At 36.8% G+C, this 14,161-nt stretch overlaps 2 protein-coding genes across 2 annotated transcripts in view; both read left to right on the plus strand.

Moving 5' to 3' along the window:
* Window positions 1-2,340: 2,340 nt before the first annotated feature.
* Window positions 2,341-12,146, plus strand: eif1axa (eukaryotic translation initiation factor 1A X-linked a). Its single transcript, XM_073840199.1, has 7 exons — window positions 2,341-2,474; window positions 7,722-7,805; window positions 8,142-8,245; window positions 11,118-11,168; window positions 11,256-11,337; window positions 11,504-11,595; window positions 11,776-12,146. Exons 1-7 carry the CDS (start codon window positions 2,459-2,461, stop codon window positions 11,779-11,781), a joined length of 435 nt encoding a protein of 144 aa, XP_073696300.1. The 5' UTR covers window positions 2,341-2,458; the 3' UTR covers window positions 11,782-12,146.
* A 1,865-nt stretch (window positions 12,147-14,011) lies between these two features.
* Window positions 14,012-14,161, plus strand: part of map7d2a (MAP7 domain containing 2a) — a 28,109-nt gene continuing 27,959 nt past the window's right edge. Inside the window, exon 1 of the mRNA XM_073840076.1 lies at window positions 14,012-14,054. Within this exon, the coding sequence (XP_073696177.1) occupies window positions 14,012-14,054 (43 nt within the window). The remainder of the gene's footprint in view (window positions 14,055-14,161) is intronic.

Raw genomic sequence — 14,161 nt, forward strand, 5'->3', positions numbered from 1 at the left:
AAGAGGACTTTGGACCACTGGGCAACAGTCCATTTATTATTTTCCTTAGCCCAGGTAAGATGCCTCTGATGTTGTCTGTGGTTCAGGAGTGGCTTAACCCTTTATAGGGCACTCATTGAAATACTTGGAAATTCTAAAATTCAACCCCAGAGTGTTATTGGAGGTTATTACAAGACCTTTAAACTTTTGTGACTTAAATTTTTTTTTTATGTTTTTATGTTGAAAATTAGGTTAAATGAAGTGATTATATATAGTCACTTGCCGGTCTATGGTAACTTTTTCCCCCCCAAAAAATGTGTATACATTTTAAATATAAGGCATAAATAAATACATAAAACATATATAATATTCATAGAATATTTATTTAGAAACAATTTACACACACAATTTTATATATATATATATATATATATATATATATGAACACAAAAACTTAACAGAATATTTATTTAGGAAATTAAAAATCTTGCTGTCTTCCTCGTCAGAACCCTAGATGGGGTCAGCTGGCACAACAAAACTGACTTCTATCCATAGAATTGTTGAGTAGACAGCTGCGAAAGAAAAGGTTTCTGAGTCAGTATCAAGCCCATGTTGATTTGTTTGTGAAAGAAAAGTGCAGATCTACTGAAAACATATAATATTCACATAAATAGTAAATTTATAATAAGAACTGAAAAAAATAGCATTAAGTACTGGTGGTACCACCTATTTTAGCAGAAATAATAAACACCAATCTATTGGTACTAAAACCAAAATTACAAATTTTTCACTGTTTATTTCTTGATCATTTAAATAAATGGTTTAAGTTTGACACTGGATTACTGATTCATGGTTTACAAGCCTTTGCAATATTCAGTGGACAAAAAACAGGCATAAAAACAGCCAAACTATCACTTGCCTTACTTTTACCTGAACCGGGCGTATGTCTAAAAATGGACATTCTGTTGTGTTACCACAAACGGGCGTATGATCAAATATGATCACACCATTTTTTTTTACCACATCGTTCACTAATTTCTAGAAATCAAACGCAAACAACGTCTATATCACCATATAGCACAACTATTCAGCTATATAATGTGTGAGTTTTATTGACTTACCATTGTGCATTTCGATGCTTTCTCCATTTTTGTGGGACAAAGTAGGAGCGTAAATCAGCATTTTCTCATTCCAGAAGCACGCTGAAGTTTGAAACGCCCCAGACAACTTCCGATTGGTCAGATGCCATTGTGTCGCTATCAGTGACGTAGACTAACATCCGTTGATTGGCTGGGACAAATCCATGTGCTTACACGATCTCATACAAGGGAGGCAGACGCTATTGAAAATGTTCGATTAAGTGATCAAATATGGTGCCTTGCCCTATAAAGGGTTAACAAGAGGAATACGACAACTCTAGCCAAATTCCTTGATATGTCTGTGTGTGGTGGCTCTTGATGCCTTGACCCCAGCCTCAGTCCATTCCTTGTGAAGTTCACCCGAATTCTTGAATCTATTTTGCTTGACAAGCCTCTCAAGGCTGCGGTTCTCTTGGTTGGTGTTTTTCTTCTACACTTTTACCTTACACTCAACTTTCTGTTAACATGCTTGGATACAGCACTCTGTGAACAGCCAGCTTCTTTGGCAATGAATGTTTGTGGCTTACCCTCCTTGTGAAAATTGTCAATGATTGTCTTCTGGACAACTGTCAGATCAGCAGTCTTCCCCATGATTGCATAGCCTAGTGAACCAAACTGTGAAACCATTTTGACAGCTTGACGGAAACCTTTGCAGTTGTTTTGAGTTGACTAGCTGATTAAAATGTCACCATATTCAGATTTGTTGAGATAGCGAATTGGTGGGTTTTACTTGGAGGTTTTTGTAAAATGTGAGCCAAATAATCAAAATTAAAAGAACCAAAGACTTAAACTACTTCAGTCTGTGTGCATTAAATTTATTTAATACACAAGTATTAATTTAATACACAAGTTTCACAATTTGAGTTGAATTACTGAAATAAATGAACTTTTCCATGACATTCTACTTTGAGATGCACCTGTATATCTTTTGAAAAAAAAAAAAATCATTTGTTTGTGTGGTGCATAACAAAATAAACTATTCTAGCATTAAAATGTATAAAAAATACAGGTAAAATCATAATAAAATAATAATAATAGTAGTCAGTCCGGCCCATGGAATTTTCTTTTATAAACCGACCGGCCCCCCATTAAAGAAATGAAAATTATGTGTTAGTTTGGGGACCCCTGCTCTAGCCCAATGAAATTGTCTTTGAGAGTATAAATAAAGTTTTTATGTAAAACCACATTTTGCGCAGGCGTGGTTTATAGCTTAAGCGGAAGTCTTCCGAGAACGGAGAGGGGAAGTATTTGACATCCTTCTTGAAATTTATAATTTCTTTATTCAGATACTTTGTTACACGACATCACTGAACGAAGACAGCAGTGTTTGTAATCCGAACATGCCAAAGAATAAAGGTAAGGGAAATACAACAGCCTTTATTGTTTAAACTAATGTTAACGGAACTGAATTCAACCTAGCTTTCGCGCTAACCACCCGGCCTTTGCGAGCAATGCGGCGGCAACGTGACCAGCACAAGCGCTATTTTCAGGCAGGGCTCTCACGTGTGCTAAACTTGTTGCTTTCGTAGGTGTAGTCGCTAGTTGCGATGTAGCATATTTTTATGATGCTGACCATGTTGAATATAAACAAAAAGTTTGTCTCATTGTAAAGATTTGTTCAGTTGCCATTTCTGTGGGTTGCATCATTACACCAGCGAGTGGCGACAACTGCCTTTTGTGTGTAATGCCTGAATAATTGAGTGTTTCAGTTAACTGGTTCGTTAAAAACTAAGTATTTATTTTATCGTGTACGACAGGCGAATTTACGGTATATTAACCAGGTTAAAGCCTGACATGAAGTGAGAGAAATACTTTTTTCCCGTCAAAAAACAAACAAACAAGTAACGTTAAAAACATGAAAACCGTTAAGGTCAAAAGTTTATGTACACCTCGAAAAATGTGCAAAATGTTAATTACTTAACCCTTATGCGACCTTATGGACATTTTTGTCCATTTCAGTTTTGTTTTTTTGTTATAAGTGTGTGTGTTAATGCCAACTGCATCTTGGCTCAGGTGTGTATTTTTATGGAAATTTTAATATTTCACCCTCATTTCCATCGAAAAAATATTTTTACCCTCCGTACAAAAAATACTCACACTCAGGACCTTAAGGACAAAAATGTCCACATTGAAACCCATTAAAACTGCAATTTTTTTTAACCCAGGGCCATTTGACTATAAAATGATGTAATATTTGCTAATAGGCATTCATTCTATTGGCAAGGCTTCAAATTTTTAATTTTTACCATTTTTTACTAGATTGTGCCATTTTTTTCAAATTTGGCATATAAAAGAAATACTCGCTTTTTCGTGTTTTCTCCTTATGCATAATTATAGTCTATTATAGAGTCAATTGGAAAAATAATGCAGCTATAATTGTGTGGGTATGTTGGTAAGGATGTCAGAGTGTGGTTTGCATGTTTACTGAAAATGTTATGGGTGTAATTAGTTTGAAAGAAATTATATTGTACTGGCAATCAAAAATCCCACTCCATGTATTTGAGTCACACCCTTGGCAGGGTCATAGAGCCATGTCAAAACTAGGAATAAGGTCAAAGAAGGTTAATGAGCTTTGAGGATTTTTCTTTTTCACCCAAACACACATCTTATTCCTTGATTGCACTTTATTATTTGTTATTGTTTTTGTACAGAGATAAAAGGTGAGCTTGAATTTGATGTAGAAGTTCAGAAGCCTCTAAACACATTGTTTTTGTTTTCACCACAAGAAAATGCTGACTGTTTAGTCTGGTAGATTTTGTACAAAGTTTGAGTGTTCGCACAGCCAAACAGGTGTTCCCACAGCCAAAACTATACATATTTGGTGCTTGAGGGCTTGGTCATTTCATTGCTTGCAAGATGAAGAGATGTTACTCAGCAGAGGAAGCTCTGGAGCTGGTGTTGCCCACTGACAGTGAGCATTATGTAAAGAAACCAGCTTTTAAAGCATTACAATTCTGAAAATGAATGAATGTTTGGTAATTATGAATAGAAGAGATGCTGATGAAAAAAAAAAAAAAAAAAACAGTCAGTGAAAGTAGAAAAAAATATTGATATAACATTTCTATGACAGATTTTTGACATGGACATTTTTGTCCATTATGGGCCTAAGTGTTAGTTTCTTTAAAAAAAATCTGACACTACATAAATATAAATGCCTCAAAATTAATGTTGTTGTTCTTCATTGACCCACCCAAGAAGCTAATAAGCAAAGAAAAAAAAAATCTGCTTATCATTTAGTATATGGAAATTAACTACTATTTTTAATTTTTTCATAAAAAAAAAAAAAACACCTGTGGCATTATGTAAACAAACCAGCATTTATAGGGTTAAAATTCTGAAAATTAATGGGGGGGGGGGGGGGTTTGAAAATCAGGGTAAATTTAACTTCTTTTTTTTTCTGGGGAACATATATGTATCCTCTGTAGCTTCTGAAGGGCAGTACTAAATGGGGAAAAAATGATATTGAGGCAAAATAAGAAAAATGTACACACCTTCGTTTTGTTCAGAAGTTTACACCCCTGACTCTTAATGCAGCATTTCTGGAGCATCAGTGAGCATTTGAACCATCTGTAATAGTTGCATATGAGTCCCTCAGTTGTCATCAGTGTGGAAAGATGGATCTCAAAATCATACAGTCATTGTTGGAAAGGGTTCAAATACACAAAAATGCTGGAAAACCAAAGAATTTGTGGGATTTTTCTGAAGAACAGCGGGCAGTTTAACTGTTCAGGACAAACAAGGGACTCATGAACAACTATCACTACACAACAAAACACACACAGCTGTGGATCATTCAGGTAACAACACAGTATTAGGAATCAAGCGTATGTAAACTTTTGAATGGGGTCATTTTTATAAATTCAGTACTCAGATACTGGTAACTTGTGCTATAATGGCTGACTACTTGCATAAAATGCATATAAATATCAATTGTCACCCCATATCTCTTAAAGTTGAGAAAAGGGGATATTTGATGCTTAATTTTATGATCAAAGCTCTGTAGTTTTTATTGTGGGGCAAAACATAAAGCAACACAGCCTTGAACCTTGGAAAGGTGCTATCAAAGTAAAAAAAATATTATTATTATTATTATTATTATTCAAAAGTTAATAAATAGAGGTTCTACTTTGCACTTATGTCACTGTTTGGTCAGGTACCTGGATGCGCAGCCATATATTTTGGACATACTCGGATGTAAACAACAGCATGGATTGCACAGTTAACGTACTACTGAATACGTTGTTTTGCTGATTTATGCTTTCTAAACCGCAGAAAAAATGTGTGGAACATGCTAAATCATATAGAGAAGGACCTGGTAAGCAGGAAAAGGCGCAATATTTTGACAAACTTAAGTTAATAGGTGGTAAAGATACGTACGAGTATTAAGAATACGTACGGAAATAAGAATAAACGTGAATGTTGTAAGAATATTGAACGATTTTTGCCCTGTAAATCCTGGTCCAACCGATTAGTACAGTCCAAAACTTGACAATAATTGAAATCAGCAGCAATAATCTGTAGAATCTGTGAGTTCCATTCTGTTCAGTGACATTGTTTGTGTTCAGTGCCTCCAATATGGCCGATTGATGACATGGCGTGAAAACACTCTGTAATACCGTTTTTTTTTTTTTATATATATATTTTTTTAAGTTGCTTCAGTAAATGTTCATTTTGAAATGTTACTAAATGTAAAGTTATTTATGTTTAAGATTCATAACAAAATGACACATGAACCACAACCTGGAGGGGAATTTTTTTTAATTTATAATAAAAGGCCTTTTACTTACTAAAAAAGTATAAACTATCAATCAGAGGGTGAAGGGAATGTACAAATTTGAAACAATAGGCTTTTTTAGCAGGGTTTCTCAAATCTGGCTCGTGAGATTCACTTTCCTGCAGAGTTTAGCTCTAACCCTAATCAAACACACCTGAGCGTGCTAATCAATGTCTTCAGGATCATTAAAAAAATCACAGGTAGGTGAGTTTAGTCAAGATTGGAGCTGAACTCTGCAGGAAAGTGGATCTCGCAAACCAAATTTGAGGATCCCTGCTTTTTCGGGTTGACCTTATCAGCCCTATTTATACATATACAGTGTGTCACATGTATGTAAATATTTGTACTAGTGCCTTTACTAGTGATTTTAATTGAATCTAATATTTTGGATTGTAGCTTTTGGAAAAGGTGATATCATGGATAAGAGGGGAAACTGAAATGTAGGGAAAGATCTAATTAGGGCTGGGTATCGAGTTCGATACTTTTTAAGCACCGACCGAATTGTCTCGAAACTATCGAGTATCGAAAAAATAATTTTTGTTCGGTACCAAATTTCGATACCCAAGGATATAATCTTGTCAACGTCAGTGAGCTAGAAAACGTGCGGTATCTTTAACGTGCCCGGATCAAATGCTGGTGATTAGCTGCGGCGAGGCTGCCTTGAAAATCAATAGTTTACGGCGGTTACGCCCACTCGCCCAGAGCTTGTCAAATGTGAGGCTGTAATGTACACTATACTTTAAAGCATAGCATAAATTTAACGCAAACGATGTTTAAGCGATCAAAAGTATTGCTACATTATGCCAATATTGACAGCAACAGCGTGCGATACAATATTTGTAAAAAGGTTATGCGTCCAAGACTGGCAACACGTCAAATATGAGAAAACACCAGACACATTCTGTCGGATACAATTCTGGCGCCTCAGTCTCAATATAGTCTCAGTATAGGTACAACGCGACATACATTCACATCAAACGATAACTCGGCGGCAGAGTTGCACTCACGCAGGGGCATGATTTTCACTGGGGACACGCTTTTCAAAATCCCGTTTGTGTACTCCTACTTTCAAAAGGTTTTGTTGAAGTAATCTCTTGTATTGTAGAATGCGCGCTCATCACCGCCGAGTTTCACGGGATCGTTGAAACGAAACCAAAAGTACAAATGAACACAAGTGAAGATCAATGAAGATCATTTGGATTTAATCAAAGAACTTTCTGATCCTCCTATATTTACTGGATATGTATTTTCAATGGCCAGAAAGGAACCAAAAACATAGTCAAAATAAGTCAATATTTTCGAACCAAAGTGGTTCAATCATAATTATATGAAGCAGCGAGAATACTTCTGTGTGCAAAGTAAACAAAAATAACTTTATTCAAAGATTTATCTATGGGAGGATCAGAAAGCTCTTGGATTAAATCCAAAATATCTTCATTTGTAGATAATTAATGACAGAATTTAAATTTTTGGGTGAACTAAACCTTTAAGCAGCAGTGAGCCTCACAAATACTTAAATCTGTTTGAACTTTATTAAAAAAACATTCACTGATATATTGTGTTAACTACACTTTGTTCATTTTGTGCTTTTGTTCCTTTGTTTATTGGTCTTAGAGATAAGCTTGATGTGAAAGTGTCACAAACATCCTGAAAAAGTAATCTTGTTAAAATGCATTTCTTAAAATAAAAGTATCGAAAAAAGTATCGTTGGGAACCGGTATCGAATTCAGGGTATCGGTATCGAACATTTTGGAACGATACCCAGCCCTAGATCTAATATCTGCTTATTACATACAAGATAATTCAGAGTCCTTATTTCATTTCTTTAGGTAAGGGAGGTAAGAATCGGCGGCGTGGTAAGAACGAGAATGAGTCGGAGAAGAGAGAGCTGGTTTTCAAGGAGGATGGCCAGGGTAAGTAAACATCATTGTGTGAGTTAGAATTCAAATCTATGAATAATTTGGCACTTGTATATGTGCAAAAAAAAAATCACAATTTTCACCACATCACTCCTATTTAAAGGTTTGGGGTCAATAATATATTTTATTTTAATTAATTTATTTATTAATGTTTATTTGGCAAGGATGCATTAAAACCGTAGTCCTCAATTCTAGTCATATGTCTGTCTTACCTAAAACTGTTAGAGATTCCAAGAAAATTACCCCAAAGGTTTTAGGTGTGTGTATGTGTGTGTGGAAGGGAAAAAAAACTGTTTGTTTACCCAAGAATTACCCCCTGTCTTGTGCTAGAATATGCTCAGGTGATAAAAATGCTGGGAAATGGACGCTTGGAGGCCATGTGCTTTGATGGGATCAAGCGGCTCTGCCACATTCGAGGAAAACTCAGGAAAAAGGTATGGTATTGTTAAAGGAACACTCCACTTTTTTTGGAAATAGGCTCATTCTCCAACTCCCCCCGAGTTAATAAGTTGATTTTTACCGTTTTGAAATCCATTCAGCCGTTCTCCTGTTCTGGCGATATCACTTTTAGCATAGCTTAGCATAGATCATTGAATCCTATTAGACCAATAGCATCACGTTCAAAAATGACCAACGAGTTTCCATATTTGTCCTATTTAAAACTTGACTCTTCTGTAGTTATATCGTGTACTAAGACCGGTGGAAATGCAAAGCTTCAATTTTCTAGGCCGATAAGATTAGGAACTACACTCCCATTCCGGCGTAATAGTCAAGGAAGTTTGCTGCCGTAATAAGGCTGAAGCAGGAGCAGTAATACCACGCAGAACATGTGCAAATGCTAAACTAGCTGGGAACTCATTTCTGATAATACTCCGCCTGCTTCGGCCATATTACGGCAGCAAACTTCCTTGACTATTGCGCCGGAATGGGAGTGTAGTTCCTAATCTTATCAGCCTAGAAACTCGCAGCTTTGCATTTCCACCGGTCTTAGTACACGATATAACTACAGAAGAGTCAAGTTTTAAATACAACAAATATGGAAACTCGTTGGTCATTTTTGAACGCGATGCTATTGGTCTAATAGGATTCAATGATCTATGCTAAGCTATGCTAAAAGTGATATCGCCAGAACAGGAGAACAGCTGAATGGATTTCAAAACGGTAAAAATCAACTTATTAACTCAGGGGGAGTTGGAGAATGAGCCTATTTCCAAAAAAAGTGGAGTGTTCCTTTAAAAGAGAAGTTCACTTCAAGAACAAAAATGTACAGATAATTTAGTCACCCACTTGTCTTTCTTTGGGCGTAAAGAAATTGTTTTTTTGAGGAAAACGTTTCAGGAATGTTCTCCATATAGTGGACTTCTATGGTGCCCGCCAGTTTGAACTTCCAAAATGGAGTTAAAATGCAGCTTCAGAGGGCTCTAAATGATCCCAGCCGAGAAATACGGGTCTTATTTAGAGAAACAATTGGTTATTTTCTAAAAAATTCTACAACTTGTATACTTTTTAACTTCAAATGTTCGTCTTATCTAGCTCTGCGGTGCGTACTCTGTGCACTCCGGTTCAATACAGTAGGGATATGTTGAAAAACTCCTGTCTCATTTTCTACTCCAACTTCAAAATCGTCCTACATCGCTGTAGAAGTACCGACCCAGTGTTTACAAAGTGAACATGCAACGAAGGTCTAATGACCTTTACCAAAAGTGATAAAACGGCCATGTAGGACGATTTTGAAGTTGGAGGATACCCTTACTGTATTAAACTGGAATACACTGAGAATGCATGCACATCGCAGAGCTAGACAAGTGAACTTTAATGATAACCTTCATCTGTAGGTTCATGGATCTGAATGACTGTCATATTTTTATGGCTGTATGCTATAGATAATTTTATATAATTTTACCTCTCATATTATTGTTTGCTTAGACAACCTCAAAGTAGAGATGTTCCGATACCCTTTTTTCCTTCCCGATACCGATTCCGATACCTGGGCTCGGTGTATCGGCCGATACCGAGTACTAATCCGATACCTGGGTGTGTAATTGTATATACAGCTGTAGATAATACTAATAAATTATTTTATTGTGTGCTTCAGACTTATTCCTTAATAAAACAAATATACAGTGATATATACAGTGAACTAGAGTATTTTTATTATATGACATACATTGAACTTTTATTATATGACATATACAGTGAACTAGAGTATTTTTATTATATGACATACATTTGACAGTAATATTTTTTCATATAGTTAGTATTACTAATCTGGTTTTCTGACGTACATCAGCCCTGTTTATAACAGAGAATTTTGGCCAGAATTTGAAAGATTCTCACTAGATCTCGCAGCAACCTTATTCATTGTGCAGCATTTTCAAATGCTCCTCACTGCATCTCGCAGCAGTAACAGTGTTGCAAAATCAACGTTGGCTCCTGAATAAAGCTGTTCGGGGTTTGTGCAAGTTTGTTTGCATTGCGGTCCAAGCTGATAAACGGTCAGCGCTGAGCAGCTCAAACGTGTCGTGTTAGTTTCACTTTCGTTTTGCGTGCCATTTTATGTTTCTCATCTGAGACAGAAATGGCAGAGTTTATGAGTTGAACAACGCGGTGGTCGCGCCAGTGTGACCGCTCACGAAAATTAGTAACACTGGCAGAAAAATTGGTCACAGTCTGGAGCCCTTTAATATTACCGCAAGTGTCCCGCGCGCTTCAGTACAAGGAGTAAACAAACCACGCGCCTGTACAATTCATTAACACAGAACCACGCATTAATTCATATTTAAACAGTCGGTTTTGGCTTAATATTAGTCCATATCACGATTTGATTTAAGTGTAATGAACTACCTTTGATTAATGCATCAAACTTTGACAAATTCCGTGACGTTCCGCGTTAAACTGTAAGTTCCATTTTGACTGGATTCCGCGATTCCGTCCGTGTTTTCCGCATCGCAGAAATCATAAAGCCCTACATATGAGACATGCCGCCGTTTTAGCGGACAAACTGCTAGCACATTTGTATTTCTTCTTCGCTGCTCTAAACAGTGGTTGCTTGTAGCAACACTGTTTGCATTCTGAGCCGCGAAGAAGAACTGGCTTCTGATTTGCTAGCGGGAATAACTTATATCTTAAGAAAATGGTATCGGATCGGTACGTGGGTTCAAGTACTCGCCGATTCCGATGCTAGATTTTTTTGTGGTATCGGCGGCATTTCCGATACTATGTCGGAATCGGAACAACCCTACCTCAAAGGGTCACTTTTTTTTTTTCCTAGCCCAAGTATTAAACAGATTGTCTCATCTCCTTTAGGTTTGGATCAACACATCTGACATAATTCTTGTTGGCCTTAGAGATTACCAGGTAGGTTTTTTTTTTCTTTTTGCAATTTATTAATTGTTTTATTATGAAATGAAAAGGTTTTTATATTCTTGAATATGTATTTCACAGGACACCAAAGCTGATGTAATTTTAAAGTACAATGCAGATGAGGCCCGCAGTCTTAAAGCCTACGGAGAGCTTCCAGAACATGGTAAATCTCAAATTGGCCTTGCCCAGGTTTTCTGCTTTCTGTTTACTGGAGATGTTTTACGGAAATGTCATGGTACTAAAACAAATCGCCCACAATTCTAAGTGTCAGATGATGTATATATACGCAAGTAAGGACTTTTGGCTGATCTCTTGTTTCTTTCCTGCAGCTAAAATCAATGAAACTGACACATTTGGACCTGGAGACGATGATGAGATTCAGTTTGATGATATTGGGAGCGACGATGATGACATTGATGACGTAAGTGTTTGATTCGTTTTTATCTTGAGTTTTCTTTTTTTATAAGTGACATCGAAATGCTGGAATTTTTCTATTCAGTAAGGACATGTTAAATGTTACAGTAATGTATAGTGTTACAACATACTTAAATGTTTGGGAAAACCTGTACCTTGATGTGTTTGTTTCTGCCCTCTCCCACAGATCTGAGTCAGGACTGCTGGTGGGTTATATTGTTTACACTGAGAGGAGAGAGAACTTCCTTGCTGGGGAAAAATTGCAACTTGGGCATTACTGATGCCCCACATTCTGCTGCAGCCTCCCTCAGAGAAACACTTGGAGGCTTGTTGCATATCTCTGTCTCTGTCTCTCTCTCCACTGCGTAATCTCACTACAAGTCTTCATCGAGCATTCAGACTGCCACATAAATCACTCTTTCACATTTAACAACAACCACACAACAAAGACTGCATAGTTTTGTTATGATTTTAAAGTATTTATATTGTATTCCACTGTACGTGGTGGAATGTAAAATGCAAAGAAATCCAGAGTTTACAATAAAAAGTCGAGCCTTTTATCTGTTTGGACTGAATTTTATTTCTTGTATGTTTGCTTTCTTTTTTCTGTATTTTATTTTCTCCATTTACACTGTCTCTTCCTTATGGCATTTGCATGCATTTCTGCTGTGCCTATAATAAAAATATATATTTTTAGTTTTTCCGTTGTTTGTTGTCCCCAGTTTGTACGAAATGGAAGTAATGTGTCCTATTTTGTCCACTAGTTGGCAGTAGGGGCGAAAACTACTAATATCTTCTACTTTCTTTGTTTCCTAATAAAATGAATACAAACCATACAGTCATAACTGTAGGTAGACATTTCTTACCTTGAGGTTTACAGATTCTGGTTACAAATGGTAATAGCTTCGAGTTTTCGAATTCTGTGTAGACTAATTTATTTTAGACCTTAGTTTGGTCAGGTAGTTGTAGGTTGTTTGGATGTCGTCTGGGGTTGATCTCATGTACTATTGGAGTCCCCTGTCTGAGCAAATCGCTTTGTAAGAGAAGTCGTACTGACCCATTTCATTTGGACTCATTACTGCCAGTCCTGCTGCCCCTCTGGCTGTATTGGACTGCCACGTTTCATCCATATCACATGGCCCTTCTCCACAGAGCAACCGGTTATTCAGTAGCCTCCGAGACCCAGCATTAACCTCAACGTCGCTTCTAGATAACCGTGATACAGTGTTTGGGTCTGTTGATTGCTCCTGAATGGTTTTTTTTTTTACCCCTTTTTTGAGCAATTTCAAAGTGTAAATTAGGCTTTTCACACAAGTGTTCATGTTTTACACTGTTCATCAAGAATCCACGTGTTACAATTAAAGTCCCAATGTCAGCGTTCTTATTTGCATATTTGTGAGTGTGATTGATGGGACAAAAATAGCTAGCGAATGCACACTACCTGTCGAATAGTAAGTCTGCTTTGGATGTTTTAAGTCACTTAAAATGTATGCAAGTAAAAAGTTTGGCTGTTACTCATTTTCCGTTTTCTCCAAAGACAGAAACAGCGCTCGAAAGTTTCTGAGACTGATTAGGTCTATGTAATGAGGTAAGCACTGAGACATTTTTTTTTACTTTAAACGTCACGTTTAACGTTTAACACGTAATATTAAAAAAAAAAAAATATATATATATATATATATATATATATATATATATATTTTTTTTTAAGCAGCAAATCAGAATATTAGAATGATTTCTGAAGGATCATGTGTGAGTAATGTTGCTAAAAATTCAGCTTTGAAATCACATAAATAAATTACATTTTAAAATGTATTCAAATAGAAAACAGTTATTTCAAATAGTATAAATATTTTAAAATGTTACTATTTTTGCTGTACTTTGGATCAAATGAATGCAGGCGTGGTGAGCAGAATAGACTAAAAAACATAAAAATCTTACTGTTGAAAGTCTTTTCTTAAATATTTGTTTCGCCTAAACGTGGAATTCGAAAAGTTTTGCTTGTAAACATGTGGACGTTTGTTTCTCGTAGACCTAAATCAGTTTAGCTGTCATCGTTTCCACCGCTGTGGATGACGTCACTCCGCGTTTCAGCACTACTGCGCTGTCCAGCCCCTCTATCTGGACTCTCATCAACCTCCAGTATTCTCTTTCCGGACAGCTGCTAAGAATAGTCCTGACTGCCGTGCGAGACTAACTTTCCTCCCACTAGATTTGTCACTGCAGACCTAACAATCTGCGATAGCGCCACAAAGCGCATTCTGCTGAGATTGTGGAAAGCGGATCGGGTCCCGGTAGCGCAGTTGCAGTCCAGGAAGGAGCTGGTTATGCTGTTTCTCTTGGCTTGAATTTTGGGGGGTAGCGTTTTGCTGCGGCGCTGTCTGTGACATTGCGGTTGGAAGAGCCGCCGGTGGACCACGAAGATGGCGGAAAACGCTGTCAACACCGCTGTCAGTACAACGACAGGTGAGCGACTTGTGCAAAGGTAACATTCTGTTAATAATTCAGTAAACGTACCTGCGTTGTTTTGTTAGCTTGAGTATTGGACGAGTAGGACAATGACTTGCTTACAC

The sequence above is a fragment of the Garra rufa genome, chromosome 5, assembly GCF_049309525.1.
Source record: "Garra rufa chromosome 5, GarRuf1.0, whole genome shotgun sequence".
NCBI lineage: Eukaryota > Metazoa > Chordata > Actinopteri > Cypriniformes > Cyprinidae > Garra > Garra rufa.